The 14,441-nt window shown below is 46.5% G+C and overlaps 1 protein-coding gene across 1 annotated transcript in view; it reads right to left on the minus strand.

Moving 5' to 3' along the window:
• Window positions 1-14,346, minus strand: part of LOC121832973 (arylsulfatase B-like) — a 54,847-nt gene extending 40,501 nt beyond the window's left edge. The window contains exon 1 of the mRNA XM_042288518.1: window positions 14,300-14,346. Coding sequence (XP_042144452.1) covers window positions 14,300-14,346 — 47 coding nt within the window. The remainder of the gene's footprint in view (window positions 1-14,299) is intronic.
• Window positions 14,347-14,441: the final 95 nt, after the last annotated feature.

The following is a 14,441-nucleotide window of genomic DNA, read 5'->3' on the forward strand; positions in this document are numbered from 1 at the left end:
ATAACATCGATTCGTGAACACTAAATGGGATACATGCATTTTTAACTAACCGTCTGCAATTTGCTGCTGCTAACAATACCAATGTAAGTAAAAACAGAAAGAATAAACATCCCTATGTTTGTTCCCTATGTTTATTTTTGTTTTTTGTTTTTATTTAACTTTACCAACGCGCTCACGTCGAACTAAGTAATAATACCAATTCTAGCTCTGTTCCAGTTTAACGTTTGTGCTTAAAAAATAGGTGTCACGCATGTGGCATGCATGAGGCAGCGGATTCAGCGCGCGCTGTCGCCGACGGGTTATCGGGCTTTGTGATTGTTATATTTTTGTTACTCGTGGTGTGCGCTGACTGGTGCGACGAGAAAAAGACGAAGTGACAACGGAAGGACCGAGGCTGGAGACGGTGCGCGAGGAGAAAAAAGGAACGCGGTGGGCTGGAGCTGGTGCAAGCACGACTTCGAACCGGAATAAAACGCTTTCCCCCCAAAAGGCTGACTCCCTGCCTTCCCCGGGTCCCACGGCGCCCAAACCACAAGCCGTGACTATAGGCTTCAACTGAATCCAAAGAATACTGCAGTAATGTCCCTTACCACAAAGAAGGGGAGCATAGTCTTCGACTAGACTATATTTGAAGAGCAAGTGCTGCGGGTTGTATATGTACGGGATCTTCGCGTCTTTGTGAACTCGAGATTGGGTTTTCGCCTCCACGTCTCTCGCATTGTTGGTCAAGGACTTCGCCAACTGGGTGTAATTTCGCGGCTGACACAAAAATTTCGTCCCTCTGAGTGTCTTTTATGTCTGTATTGTGCATTGGTTAGATCACGCCTCGAGTTCGCGTCTGTGGATTGGAACTCTGTAACGATGTTAATAGTAATCTTATTGAAAACGTTCAGCGTACGTTTATAAGAATCTTATTCGACCAATATATTGGCCGCCGCCGTTTCTGCAATTATTACTCCCTGCTCACTGACTTCGGTCTAGTGCCTCTGCACGATAGACGAATTGCAAGCGACATGCATTTCCCGCGTCAAATTGTACATGGTTCTCTTGATTGTGCCCAGCTGCTGATGTCGCTAAGGTTCCGGGTACCGTCAGGGAGGACATCAAAATGCAGAGACACGTTTTATCCTGATGTGCGGGCCACTTGCCCAATGACAGATCTGCAAGACACTCACGATGCCTTTTTTGGTGAACCAGACATTTTCGCCTGATTATGTTTTTATCTCATACTCTTATGTATCTGTGTACAGGATAGCGCACTGCTGCTCAGGCCACTTGGCTGTTTGCAGGCACGTAAATAAACCCGATTTATCTATATAGCTACATATCTATCTATCTATCTAACTCTGGTGCCCCACAGGGCTCCGTACTTGGCCCGCCACTCTTTCTTATCTACATTAATGACTTAGTACTAAACATCTCCTGTTCCATCTACCTGTTTACTGACGATTGCGTAATTTATCGAAAAATTACTGACATATCCGACACTTTACTTTTACATTTTGACCTTAACCTGATAACGCTATGGTGTAACCAGTGGCTAATGGAACTAAACGCTGACAAATGCAAATCAATGAAAGTATCACGCTCTCAATATGTGCCTGCCACCTTCCATCTTACCAGTAAACCTCTCGCTGCAGTGTCAGCTTATAAATATCTTGGAGTTTACATAGCGTGATACCTTTTTTGGAAGATTCATTTTGAATACGTAGTTAACAGTGAGAACCGCATGTTAGGGTACTTAAAAAGAAATTTCTTTCTTGCTCCGTCTTCATTGATACTAACCACCGTACAAAACTTTAATTTTTCCAAAATTGGAATATGCTGGAGCCGTATGGGATCCTGCTCACTCGTCACTATTTACCATACTTGAATCCATTCCCCACCACTCAGCCCGTTTCATTCTATGAAACTATCACCGCACCGCCAACGTTACTCCCATGAAAAACACGTTAGGTTTGCCATCACTTATTCAGCGCTGTAAAATATTTCGTTTGCGTCTTTTTCATAAAATATTCCGCCGAAATGCTGTCCTTTGTCAAAAACCTAGTTAACCCAATCTCTTACATCTCCACTCGCATTGATGATAGTCATTAGATCGGCATTCCAAACTTCAAGAAATCGTTATTTAAATATTCTTTCATACTTCAAACATCGTTGGACTGAAATCACCTTCCCGCCTCGACCGCCAACATCAATGATATTGTCCTGTTTAAGAATGTTCTTACTAAGATTTGCACAATGTAAATATTTTTACAACTCGCTCCCCTCTTCACGATCATCTGGTGGACTAGTTGGTTGATCATATTGTTGAATTAACAGCGCAAATACGACAGGAAGGAGAGATAAGGGAGACAGGATAGAGCGCTCTATCCTGTCTCCCTTATCTCTCCTTCCTGTCGTATTTGCGCTGATATTCAACAATAAAACACTCCCCTCTTCAATGGATTTACCTTGGTGGTATTTGAAATCAATAAATAAATAAACTGTTGTATCTCCTTCAAAATGAGTCGATTTAGTGGGTTTCGACGCCGCTCAAAAAGTTTCCAGTTGAAACCGTGTTTTTTTTTTTTTGTTTTGTTTTTTTCATTGATTAAATAGTGAACTAGCAAATTTTAGTTCATTACTTAGCTGTTTATTTTATTTTTTTAATCTTGGACATACGACATGTCTGGCAATTTGTTACCGGAAAAGTTGCTTTCTTTCTCAACCAGCCTATTTCTACTTCGATGTTATTTTAAATCTTCATTGCAGCCCCCGGTATATCAAATAAATATATCACACGTGCTACATTATAAAACCGTTCTTTTCAGAAAAGTATTTTACCGAAAAACAAGAATTGGCTAAAAAACTTAGTTTTCACATACCAGTTCTATACGCGCATGTGGGACGTGTAATATTTTTTTGTGCTAATCAAGCGTTATCTTTGGTTCACACATACTAAAACAGAACCTACCCTATTAATATGTTTAAAAGTTAGGCATAACCAGCGGACCCATAATGTTCTTTCTCCTGGAATTCGCCATAAGCACACTTACTGTACTGTCCTTTGACGATGAAATGAAGTAAATGCTTGAGCTGTGCTGCGCCTTAACTTTGCCACCTTTAAAGACATTACATGATGCGTGACGTCAATATCTACGTCAAATATTACGTCAGATTATCGCGCGATGAAAAAGGATCTTAACACCCACATCTGCTCTCGTTCGTTGGCGTTCGAATGAATCAAAAGAAGTATTGTTCTGCAAAACGTCGAGAAATAAAGCCATGAAGCAAATTAATATTAAATGATTGAGCAAATATGCTATTCCCAAGGTGCGACGCCATTTACAACGCCATCATGCATGCCATTTTTCCTCTCTTTTATTTATTTCTTTTCTTTTAGGGGGATTGATGGCCGGGTGGGCTATACTCCGTTCACCCTCAAGAAGCTGTGCCTTCAGCGCGAGCTCTCTGCCCTTGCTAACACAAGTGTGAACACGCAGGCACGCGCAACCAGAGCACTGCGGAAGCCAGCCAGCTCGAGCAGAAGGCGGAGCTTCCAAACTCAGCTTCACTAGAGCCACTAAATGAGCTGCGCTTAGAGTATCGGCACTCCGTTCCCGCCGCCATTTTGGCTCGTATGCAGAGCAGACGCAACTGACGATCGTCATGATTCAAAAGTGCGACTTCCTCAGCATTAGATTCGAGTTTTAGGAAGGTCACGCTATATTGCTTTGCTCTGTCACGAACTCTTTAAACATGTTGTGGAGGGCGGAAAGGCCTTTCCTGTGATTTCAGATAAAGCTTCAGATAACTGGCAACCATGATTTTAAGACACGATATGTCTAAGTGCCGTTACTCTCAAGCGTAGCTTATTTAGTGGCTCTAAGCTTCACCAGCTTGGAAGCACGCGGAGCGAAAGCTAGCGCTGCAAACCCCAAGGATACTGGGTTCAACCCCCACATCTGCCCGTTTCAATCAGGGTCGCCTAACTCGTCAAACACAAAGTTGGGAGCGAAGTTCGCGGAGTGACCCGACGATGGAGCAGTCTTGTACACGTTACTAAAAAAAAGTAATCGATTACAATTACTATTACTCTTGGCTAAAAGTATTCAATTAGATTACATGATTACTTGACGGCAAAAGTAATTGGACATTACTTAAAGAAGTAATCGTTACTTTTCCGATTACTTTATTGTGTGAAGACACATCTTTAGCGCTCATAACAATATTTTACATTTGCACAAGTATTGAAGAAGAAAAATTGGCTCCCTCTTCGCCGTCGTTTCACTTTCACAATGCGGATACAAGCATAGAATTCGTTTGAAGACGTTTAAGGATTTGGGCGTTCGCCAGTGTGTTTGTGTTTGGGGGGGGGGGGGGGGCGGGGAGTGGAGGGGGTTCTAGATTTTGTTAAGCATGAGCAAGGGTTGTCGCTCAAAGTTTGCGTCACTCATTTTATTATTCACATGTGGATGAGCTCGCATGTTATACAAAAGAGCAGCAGCTCCAGAATTTGAAACGGATCATGTGTAGTATCCATTAGCGGAAGAGATCGCCCCGACCACTTCTCAACTTGAAACATTGCTTGTCGCGAAGACCACGTAGTGGAAATGGGGAAATATTTCAACTGCCTTTGTTATACTTCGCATCCGCTTTAGGCAATCTTCGGTTCTGGTTCTCCTACGGGCTGCGAGTAGGTACCCTAAGCAGGATTTTTTATTTTTTTTATTTCTGTGTGTGTGTGCGTGAGGGGGCTAGTTTGAACGAAGGACTAACAAAGCTACATTCTGCTTCCTCAAACTTCGCCCTGAATGGCCTTTGTCACAAACTGTGGCTTCCCTGGGGCTTCCTACCCCCCAGTCCCAGCTCGAAAAAAAAAAAAACAAAAAAAAAAACGAACATTCCACAGAAACTGTACATAGAAAGAGAGTGACCTCGTTTCCTACAGCTCCACAAAAACCTTTCTTTTTTCCGCTCGAAAAAAAAAAAAAAAGCAAATTGTATTTCTGCCATTTCATAAAAAAAAGGCTTGTGCCGGGGGGGGGGGGGGGGGGGGGCGTGGACAAATTGTAATGGATACAAGTAATTTTATTACTTCAAAAAGTAATCAGATTACTCTTGTGATTACTGCGAAATAAAAGTAATCAACTGATTACAAAATTACTTTAAAAAGTAATCGATTACAAGTAATTTGATTACTTGTAATGCGTACGGTACAAGTCTGCGATGGAGTCACCTAAACTTTCTCAGTGCTCGAATTCCAGCGAGATTGTGAAACGCAAAGTCCTAGCGACCTTTATCGGAGCGCGCGCGAGCAACACCGTGGGCAAGCCGATTGAACAGCTGCGCTGATGACGTCGCGCCCGCATGTTTCTGCATTCCTTCGCCGCAATAGAGTCTATGCCGTCTGCATTGTCCTTAGGCAGGCTGTGAATACTCTGAACTTTCTCGTCGGAAGATCGTCGTTTTCGGAAGTTATCGGTGACGACGAAGTAACGTGTCACAACTTCGTGAAGGAGTTATTTGAGGCGAAAATCTTCGGTTTGGAATCAAGGCGAAGATTAAACTTTGATATTGTGAATCGGTACAGATTCAACTGCAGCTTCCTAATACGCTCCAGGAGGAGAAGGAAAGAAGGAGGGAGAGTAGGGAAGAAGAAAAGGGAAGGGTGAGGAGCAAACTGGGGTACGGCACCCGGAAAATTTGTTGGGGAAAAGAAAAGAAGGGGAGTTGCGGTCGGGGAGCTCCCCCGGCTAATGTTTGTGGGTAATTCGTTGTGGGAAAGCAGACGAAAACTCTCAGAAGCACAGGAACAATAAGCGTGCGCACTTCACATTGGGACTATTTCTCAGGTTTTCATGAGTGTACTAGATTAATGGCTTTGATTTCGTATAGCTCTTTTCTTAACATTTGGAATCTGGGTTGGTTTCTTATTTTATTTCAGAACGTGAATTATAGTTTTTTTTTTTTTATCGGTACCGGATTAATCCTGGATAAAAAATTTGTTTCCCAAACTCATTTGAAAGAGGCTGTTCCTATTCCGCTTACAAATCGCCACGGTGCGCTGAGCCGAGGGTATTAAAAATATTAACCCAATTAATTATGTGTAACAATCAGCGACCAGCGTTTAGTCAAACATCAAGAAACAGAGCTTCTAAATCGGCTAGAACGCCCTAAGGCCCGCTTCAGACGGGGCAACTTTTCCAGCAATTTTGAGGTTGCTAACGGGTTGTTCCCTAGCTTTCCCTAGATCAACACGAATTGCCGAGATCGGGTCCGGCCTCGAAACGGACGACCAACTCAAACAACTCGGAGACCTTTGAAGCGGCAGCAGCGAATCAGGGACGCGATATTTTCACGTGACACCCCTGTGGTGGTGATGATGATAGCTAAAGGCTTGGTTCTGGTTTGAAATCGATCACTTTTGGAAATCAACCTTTTCAGGATGATGAGTTGGTATTCTCCGACGCCATTCAAAGATATAAAAACACTTTTTTAGAGCGTAGCTGTGCGTCTAAATACTGCAAAAAAATGAAATTGAATGATGATGATGTCAAGTCGTATCAATTCGGCTGCTGCGTTACGGTGGCTATAGACGCTTCGCACACGCTCCAGGTAACAGCCGCCATTGCTGACCTTCTTTTGTCTTACCGAGATGCCGAGCCACTGAAGCGGATGTTGACGAGCCTCCTTATTTGGGACAATGCTAGGGAGAAGGACGCGGTAGAATCTAAGACGGCAATGACATGTCCTGCTGGGGTTATGGCGAATTGAACTAAACTGAATAAAAAGAAACGAAGACTGAAGATCGGTTAAGGCGGCGTCTATGCATTGCTGCTGCAAAGCATCTAAGGGGTAGGTGTACCGAGCACTCCGCGTTTCTGGTTAGTTCCACGTGCCGTCGCTTAATGGCGAAAAAGGGGCGCTGTGGCCAGGATACCGATGCATTTCTGCTGGAAGGGACGTGGCGTGAACCGTCACGGGGCACGAGAGCGTCTACGCTTTTTGCCATTGTGGGCCGCCCGATGGCACCAGTCGCAGGGTACCGGTGCCACCGGCGTCATGAACAAGTGGCATGCTATCGATTTTTTGCTTGGCACCCCCACCCTCCCCTTATACACCTTTCCAAAAAAACGCTCCTCGGCAGCCGCCATTTTGCTGATGCTGATGCGGCGGTGCGACTCTTGCGCCCTCTATCAGCTAGAAATTTTCTGCCACTCTCTTGGCCTGTGAAGACCCGCTCAGCGCTGTCCTCTACCTAGGTTTTTGCGGTTTTGCATTCGACGTTTTCTCGCCCCTCTTGAAAGTTTCCACTTAATTTTTTTATGCGTGCTGCGTACCCTTTTTGAGCTATCTTCCATTGTGAGAAATAAGGCTGGTAAGTGCCTGCCATTCAAGCTTTTCTGCTCGACATTCACGGGAAACGACGGAGGTGAGGGACGTCGAACGACCCTCAACGTGATTTTGCGAACATTGTTCTCCCCCCTCTTACAGATACTCCGCGCAGAATCCTCAGTCCTCTCCAAAAATAGTTGTCCGGGTCGGGGTGGGGAACAGGTCATTCGCCTGAATGTAGAGCAGAAAAGCTTGAATGGCACGATGCATCTTTGTCATCGTGGATAGGACCACAGAGTTCCTCTGGCAGAAATCATTGCATCGTCTACGTGCCACCCTACCCAAGCAACGTCCAGTGGCCAAGTGTGACATCAAATCAGTGAGTGACGTGCAGCTTCCAGAAAATGTACGACGAGTTCTTGCTCTAGGACCAAAGTTTGCGGTTGAGCCGAACATGAACGCTCCGGAACTCTTGGGCCTTGTCCGCCAAGTCGCCAGGTGCGCTCCAGACGGCGAAGTTGAACGTCGTATCTCGGAGGGAGTGGACGTGCTGTCTGGGAACAACAACAAACCCGCGAAGCCCCAAATTCCGGTTAAGCGTGTGGTGTCGCTATTGAAAGAGCGTCGATTGTCTATCATTCCCGTCGACAAGGAAGGAGGGTTTGTGGTGTTAACAGAAGCCGAATTCGGGAGTAAGGCCCTTGAGGCTATTTCGTCAGTGTTCAATCAGCGTCGGAAGGTGTCTTTAACTAAGCTAAAGGTGGAGGGGAAAAAATTGTGCAAGAAGTTAAAATTAGACAGGTTGTCACATAGTATTGACAAAACCAAAGGGGAGTGCCTACAGATGATGTTCAGCGCTAAGACGCACAAAGTTGATTGTCCGTTAAGAGTGATAGCTTCGGAGAGAGGCACATGGCGGAAATCGATAGCACTCTTTCTGCAAGATAAACTGGGAGCCATTTGTATTGACGACCCGTTTTTGGTCAAAAGCTCGGATGAAGGCGTAGATTTTTTAAAGACAAACGCGGACAAAGGCTTTCTAGCCTGCTCACTAGACATAAAAGATTTATTCTATTCCCTACCGCACGACAAACTACTGACCTGCGTCGAGGGAAGCACCGATAAACACGGGGTGGTGGCCTTTCAGAACGCAGCAGGAATGAGTGTAGATGACTTTCTCGAATTGCTTACATTTTATCTAAACTCGACCTTTGTTGAGTGGAACAGCGGAGTGTATATTCAGAAGCGAGGGGTGTGTATTGGCTCGTGTTTAGCTCCAGTTTTAAGCGATATATTTTTGCCCATCATGACAGAGTTCTCTCGAAACGCCTGAATGGCTTTAATGGTAGTAAGAGTTCTAGATTCGTCGACGATTATTTAGTTTTTCTTCAGCATGATGTTTCTCACTTTCCCTCGGTGGTGAACAGCCTTTTAACAGTTTTTAGTACCGTCCTAGATCCTCTCAAGCTTACGCACGAGGTACCTGTGGACAACGTCATACAGTTTTTAGATATCAAGCTCACACACACTTTCGGACGAACATGTGTGTTGGAAATACCAACCAAGAGCAAATAAGCCCCTGTTGCCATTCAATTCATCCCATTCGAAACTTGTTAAGAAAGGAATTGTAAATATGTGCTTTGTCAACGCCATCAGAAGGTCGTGCCATCATGCGATGCATTCAGGTCTGAAGGAGCAGTCAGAACGCTTGGTGGCTGCCGGTTTTCCGGGGACGCTCCTGGTGTCGGTTGCAGAAAAGGTTTTAAAGAAGCTACGAGTAGTAGCGAGTCCAGACCAGGATGTGGCCCAAAAGAAACAAAGAGTGGCGGTTGTGCCTTACATGCACAAATCCGCACATAATCTCAAAAGGATAGCAAACCGCGTAAATGCTCGGGTGGTTTTTTCTGCACCGGAAAAACTTGCCAAGTTGCGCAAAATGACGGACCCTTGCCGCAAACCACCGGTTGGCTGCGTGAAGAAGCATCGCAGCCCGTTCGTAGATTGCGCAGAAGGCGTCGTTTATGAAATCCCGCTGACGTGGGGCAAAACGTACGTTGAACAGACGGGAAGATGTCTAATACCCCTGTCAGACTGGCTAGTTTAGTGTCACTACAAGCGAGTGCACTTCAACCCGCCGAACCACACTCCAAGTGTGTTGGTGCTACACGGAAAAACTTAGTGTCACTCCAAAATGATGGCAATGACGATGGGTAAGTAATGGGCACGCAAAATATTACAGTGCATACGCATTTTTTTCATAAATAACTTCGTCGTCTTATTAGAAACACGTTACCACACATTGTTGCGCTAAGTCACGAGCTTTTATCCAAATTTAGACCCAACTTGATCATTAGATCAGCCATTACATGCTAGTGATACACGTCCGCACGCCGGTACAATGCTAATCTATACTCTGTTTCACCTTATAATGTACCGCAGGAAAGGCTACAAGCGCGAGCGCCTTGCTCAGGGCACATCTCGGCGGCAGAAGCTCTCGTGCGTTAAGAGTAGCTCCCAACGCTATGAGCTCGCGCTTCTAGCCTTGTTTGCGGTACAACATAAGGTGAAACGGAGCGAAACGAGCAGAAGATAGGGATTGAGCCCAGCATACCTGGGTTCTGCAGCGCGAGCTTTCGCCCCGCGTGCTCCAAGCTGGTGTGCGCGAGCCCACTCGGCCACTCGCCACTCGCCACAATCACGGTGGATCTTCCACCGTGGCCACAATGAAACATCATGGAGTGCGTGGAGGACGAGCTGGAGGGCGATATCCGCAATGTTGGACAGTGGAAGCGCGTGGTCGGGGCACCTTTCTCCTTGAAAGCCCAACGCCTTTCAGATATGAAGCAGCTGGACCAGGATGCCGACGCACAGGCAAGAATTTCAAGTGACATCGATCAAAAGCTGAAGGCCAATGCCTTCACCATAGCCGCTCTCATGACCGACAACCTACCCGTGATCAGTCGAGAACGGTGGACTTTCCAGAGGAGCAAACGGTGGTTCGAAGACACCTTGCCCCATTCGGGCGAGTTCTATTTCAAGCAAGCCTTTCGAGCCTCTCCTGCTACCTTCAGATTCCAAATGGAGTCTCGCAGGTGCCTCCTGGTCGTCGCTGGCCGTCGCGCAGGGGCCAAGGCTGGAAACTTGATTAGCCGCTTGTTTTTCTACAATGCACTACTTTCCTGCCAACAGAAAACAAGTGCGCATCTAATATTACTCCTATCAAAATAATACTAATTTTACGCAGCGTTAATTTCTTCTATTGTTTTTACTCCTTGAACACTGCTATCAAGATTACACACTTGGTCTACAGGAGCAAGCGTAGTGGCTCCCCGAACTCACTTCAATGGAAGTGTGTTCTTCCGGCAGGGCTGGGGATTGAGCTCAGGATCACTGGGTTCTCCAGCGCGAGCTTTCTCTCCACGTACTCCGATCTGGGGGGCTAAGCTCGGCGTGGCGAGATCGAGGCGAGTTCTCCGCCAAACTCGCCGACCGCCGCGATTCGTCGGCGCCGTGCATGACGACACGCGCCGACACTCCCTAGATCGTGACGTTAAACGGAGGGTTTGAGGCAGTCGGAGAGTTGCATATTCGGAACTCGCGGCGAGATGCGGTGACGTCATTGTGACGTGGCAGAAGCCGCCGCGGATGGGAAAAGCTTGCCGGCTCCGACCTAGGCGAGTTTGGGCGAGTTGGGCGCGAGATCAGGGAGAAGCGTCCAAAATGGCAGCGTTTTCGTTCGTGTTTTGCCGTCGGCATAGGTATTTAAACCACGCCAATGTGTTGGACATGGACGACGTTCATTTTCAACAACACTATCGCCTCTCGAAAGACGTGGTAAGGTGGCTGCGCGATGAACTGCGTGGCGAACCGGGCTTGAGGCGATGGAGCCGTGAATGAACCGCCGCCCCCGTCTTGAATCCTACATCCAAATTCTACAAAGTGAATCCTAGAAACAAATGTGTTTTTACGGCAATCTGCAACCAGGAACGCAATTTACCATTACCTACAGGCTTTTACAATTATTTTGATGGGTTGCTGTGCTGCGTAGATGCAAGATAAACGCACTTGATAAAATTCAAACTAAAACAGATGATAGAAGAAAAGCAATATACATGAATGGCGCAGACTAACAACTGTGTAATTTCTTTTTCATCTTTCTTCTTCCACACCGTATTTTGACAAACAAATTGGCCGTTAGTTGTTTATACAGCAGGAGAACATGCCAGAACATTGCGACATTGTCACCTATACTGTTGATAAGCAATTTAGCCAGTGCAGTATGACTGCTAGCCTAGGGTCTTTAACGTGCACCACGTAGTAGTGATACACGACCGCATGCCGGTACGATGCTCATCAACATCGAAAAGGGCGGGGTTGGGGATGAATCCATGATCCTGGGTTCTACAGCGCGAGCTTTCGCTCCACGTGCACCCTATTCTGAAAAAAAAATATTGTGGCTGTGTGGGGGGAGAAAGATGAGAAATAAATTACACAGTTGTTAGTCTGCGCCATTCCTGTATGTTGTTTTTCGTCTATACTCTGCTTTAGTTTATATCTTTATTAAGAGCGTTTTTCTTGCATCTACGTGGCGCAGCAAACTATCACAATGTCTAGTCAACTAGCCCATATCCAAGCAATGTTTGTATAATTAGCATCCCTGCTGTTACCTATTCTTATTTGTCATTTACGATTTAAATAAAAATATTGGGCTGTATGTATGTTGATACTGCCTAAAACTTGGTCTACTTCAACGGGGAAGATTCTCCCAGCTGTAGATGAGAAATTTAGCCATGCAGTGCCGTACAACCGCTAGCCTGGGGTCTTTAAAGTTCATCCCGCAGTAGTGTTACGCGATTGCACGCCTGTACGATGCTCATCAACATCGAAACGGGCAGGGGTGGGGATTGAACCCAGCATCCTGGGTTCTGCAACGGACTTTTCGCTCGACGTGCTCCGAGTTGGTGTGCGCTAGCCCAGCCGGCCACAGGTCCCCCGATTTGAATAAAATAAAAACCCTTCACTGCGGAGCGTAGGGAAAAATCGGAGCTACGCTGGGGAACTCGCCGCCGCCGGGGGGGTCGGAAATGTAAGAGGGGGAGCGGGAAACTCACCGGGGCGGAGTCAAAAGAAGCTCCTCCCCTCCCTCGTGACGTGGCATCGGAGAGATTCCTGCCGGAGGCGAGCTTAGCCCCCCTGGTGGGCGCTAGCCCACTCGGCCACCGATACCCCTTAATAAAGACACGTTAAAAAAATTAGACGTTTACAATTCTTTGTAATGCCGAATTGGAGCGCAGCTCTTGAGAGGAGGGAGGAAGGGTACGAAGGGGAGGGTGTGCCAGCTGCTCCCCATCCGTACTCTCCCATCCTCCTCTCCTATTCCCATCCCACTTAGCGCAAAAAATTAGCTAAATTTCCCGCTAAATCTAGCCGGGAAATTTTCCCGCTGAATTGACGTGTGACGTCACATGACACGTCATCTAAAATCTTAAAAGTGACGTCAAACGGGTAAAAGTTTTCTTCTAAATTTAGCGGAAAAATTTTCCGCCAAACTGAGCAAAACTTTTACCGCAAAATTTAGCGGGAAAAGTTTACCCTCGTGACGTCACGTGACGACACACAACGAAAAGTTTACCCACGTGACGTCCCTTGACGGCACACGTGACGTCACGTGTGACGTCATTTTGGGAAACAGCCTTTAACGCAACGCGCGGTTACGCCGACGCCGCTTAAATCAGAAAGGGGTGCCTAGGAACTGTGCTGTGAAACAGCGTTGCATTAATGAACGATTTTTACGCCATTTGGGTAATTCTGATCGATCATCGCAAGCCAATATAAAGAACGAAGCATATCCAACTTTGGCGTTCCTCTTCGTTCCACGGAAGCCTACGAGGAGGCCCTGACACTGCCTAATCAGATCATAATTATCGTGTTGTCTCGAATAATTACATGCTGAAACAAAAGTATACTCTATCATTCTCTGCTAACTACAGTGTTCTAGAGGGGGTTGTAGTGGCAAGAGCGGCGGCCGCTTTGTGAAGATTTTGCGCGTAGACGACACCATGGCGCTGCTGTTCTGTGCCCTAGGAGTGCGCCCCCGTCAGCCCCATCATCAGTGCTGTATGGCGCTTACTACTGTGGTTTGACTGGAGCTTTTCGCGGTGCGAAACAACTGCTAATGTTGTTCTGTAAACTCTGTTTCACCTTATGATGTACCGCAGGAAAGGCTACAAGCGCGAGCTCCTTGCTCTGGGGCACATCTCGGCGGCACAAGCTCTCGTGAATTAAGAGCAGCTGTTAACACTATGAGCTCGCGCTTCTAGCCTTCGCTGCGGTACAACATAACGTGAAACGAAGTATAGTAAATTGTAGTTCTGCCTTTGAACTACTGCCTCTAAAGTGTGTTATCCTCTACTTGAAATAGTCGCGTGTTTTGAGGGAGATAATTTACTTAATATCGACTCCCCCCCCCCCCCCCCCCCCAGTACTGACACATCGTTCAGTAACGCTATCACTTGGGCTGCAGGCTTAATAGCTGCGAAAGAAGTTCTACGGTGCTACATTTTGGAGAAGCGTACCGCGCCACCCTCGTCGTCTTCTTCGTTCATCGCACACGTGCCATTAATTCTCCTAGGGCACGGAACTCCAGCGCCACTCGCGGTATCTACGTCGACCGTCTTCACGCGCTTCATTGTAAGCGGGCGCCGCTCTTGCCACTACACCCTCTAGAACACTGTACTGCTAACCAAGATAACCAGATGGACGTCGAAGAAGTACAGCCAAAGGATATCTGCGTACCTCGCTCCAAGGAATCTGGCCTAATTTTTCTTTACCACCGGCAGGACAAGACGAAAACCTTTTTCAGATCCTTAACATAATCAGCAACGAGAATATCCCTTCATCAGCACATAAGGTGGGCCACCCCGTCAAGCCGACCCAGGCCTGGGGTTCCACATCGACTCAACTAACATGGCCGACCAACCTGGCATTCAAATGGAAACCAATCAATTCGACGCAGAGACCAGTCATGACGACTCAGCTACAGCTAGGATGAACTAATCGAAGAAGACAACGCTCCCAACGATGCTGAATCTCTGGATGCAGATATCAAAACGGTGAGCAGC

This window comes from Ixodes scapularis, unplaced genomic scaffold (assembly GCF_016920785.2).
Source record: "Ixodes scapularis isolate PalLabHiFi unplaced genomic scaffold, ASM1692078v2 PGA_scaffold10__122_contigs__length_95168666, whole genome shotgun sequence".
NCBI classification, from domain to species: domain Eukaryota; kingdom Metazoa; phylum Arthropoda; class Arachnida; order Ixodida; family Ixodidae; genus Ixodes; species Ixodes scapularis.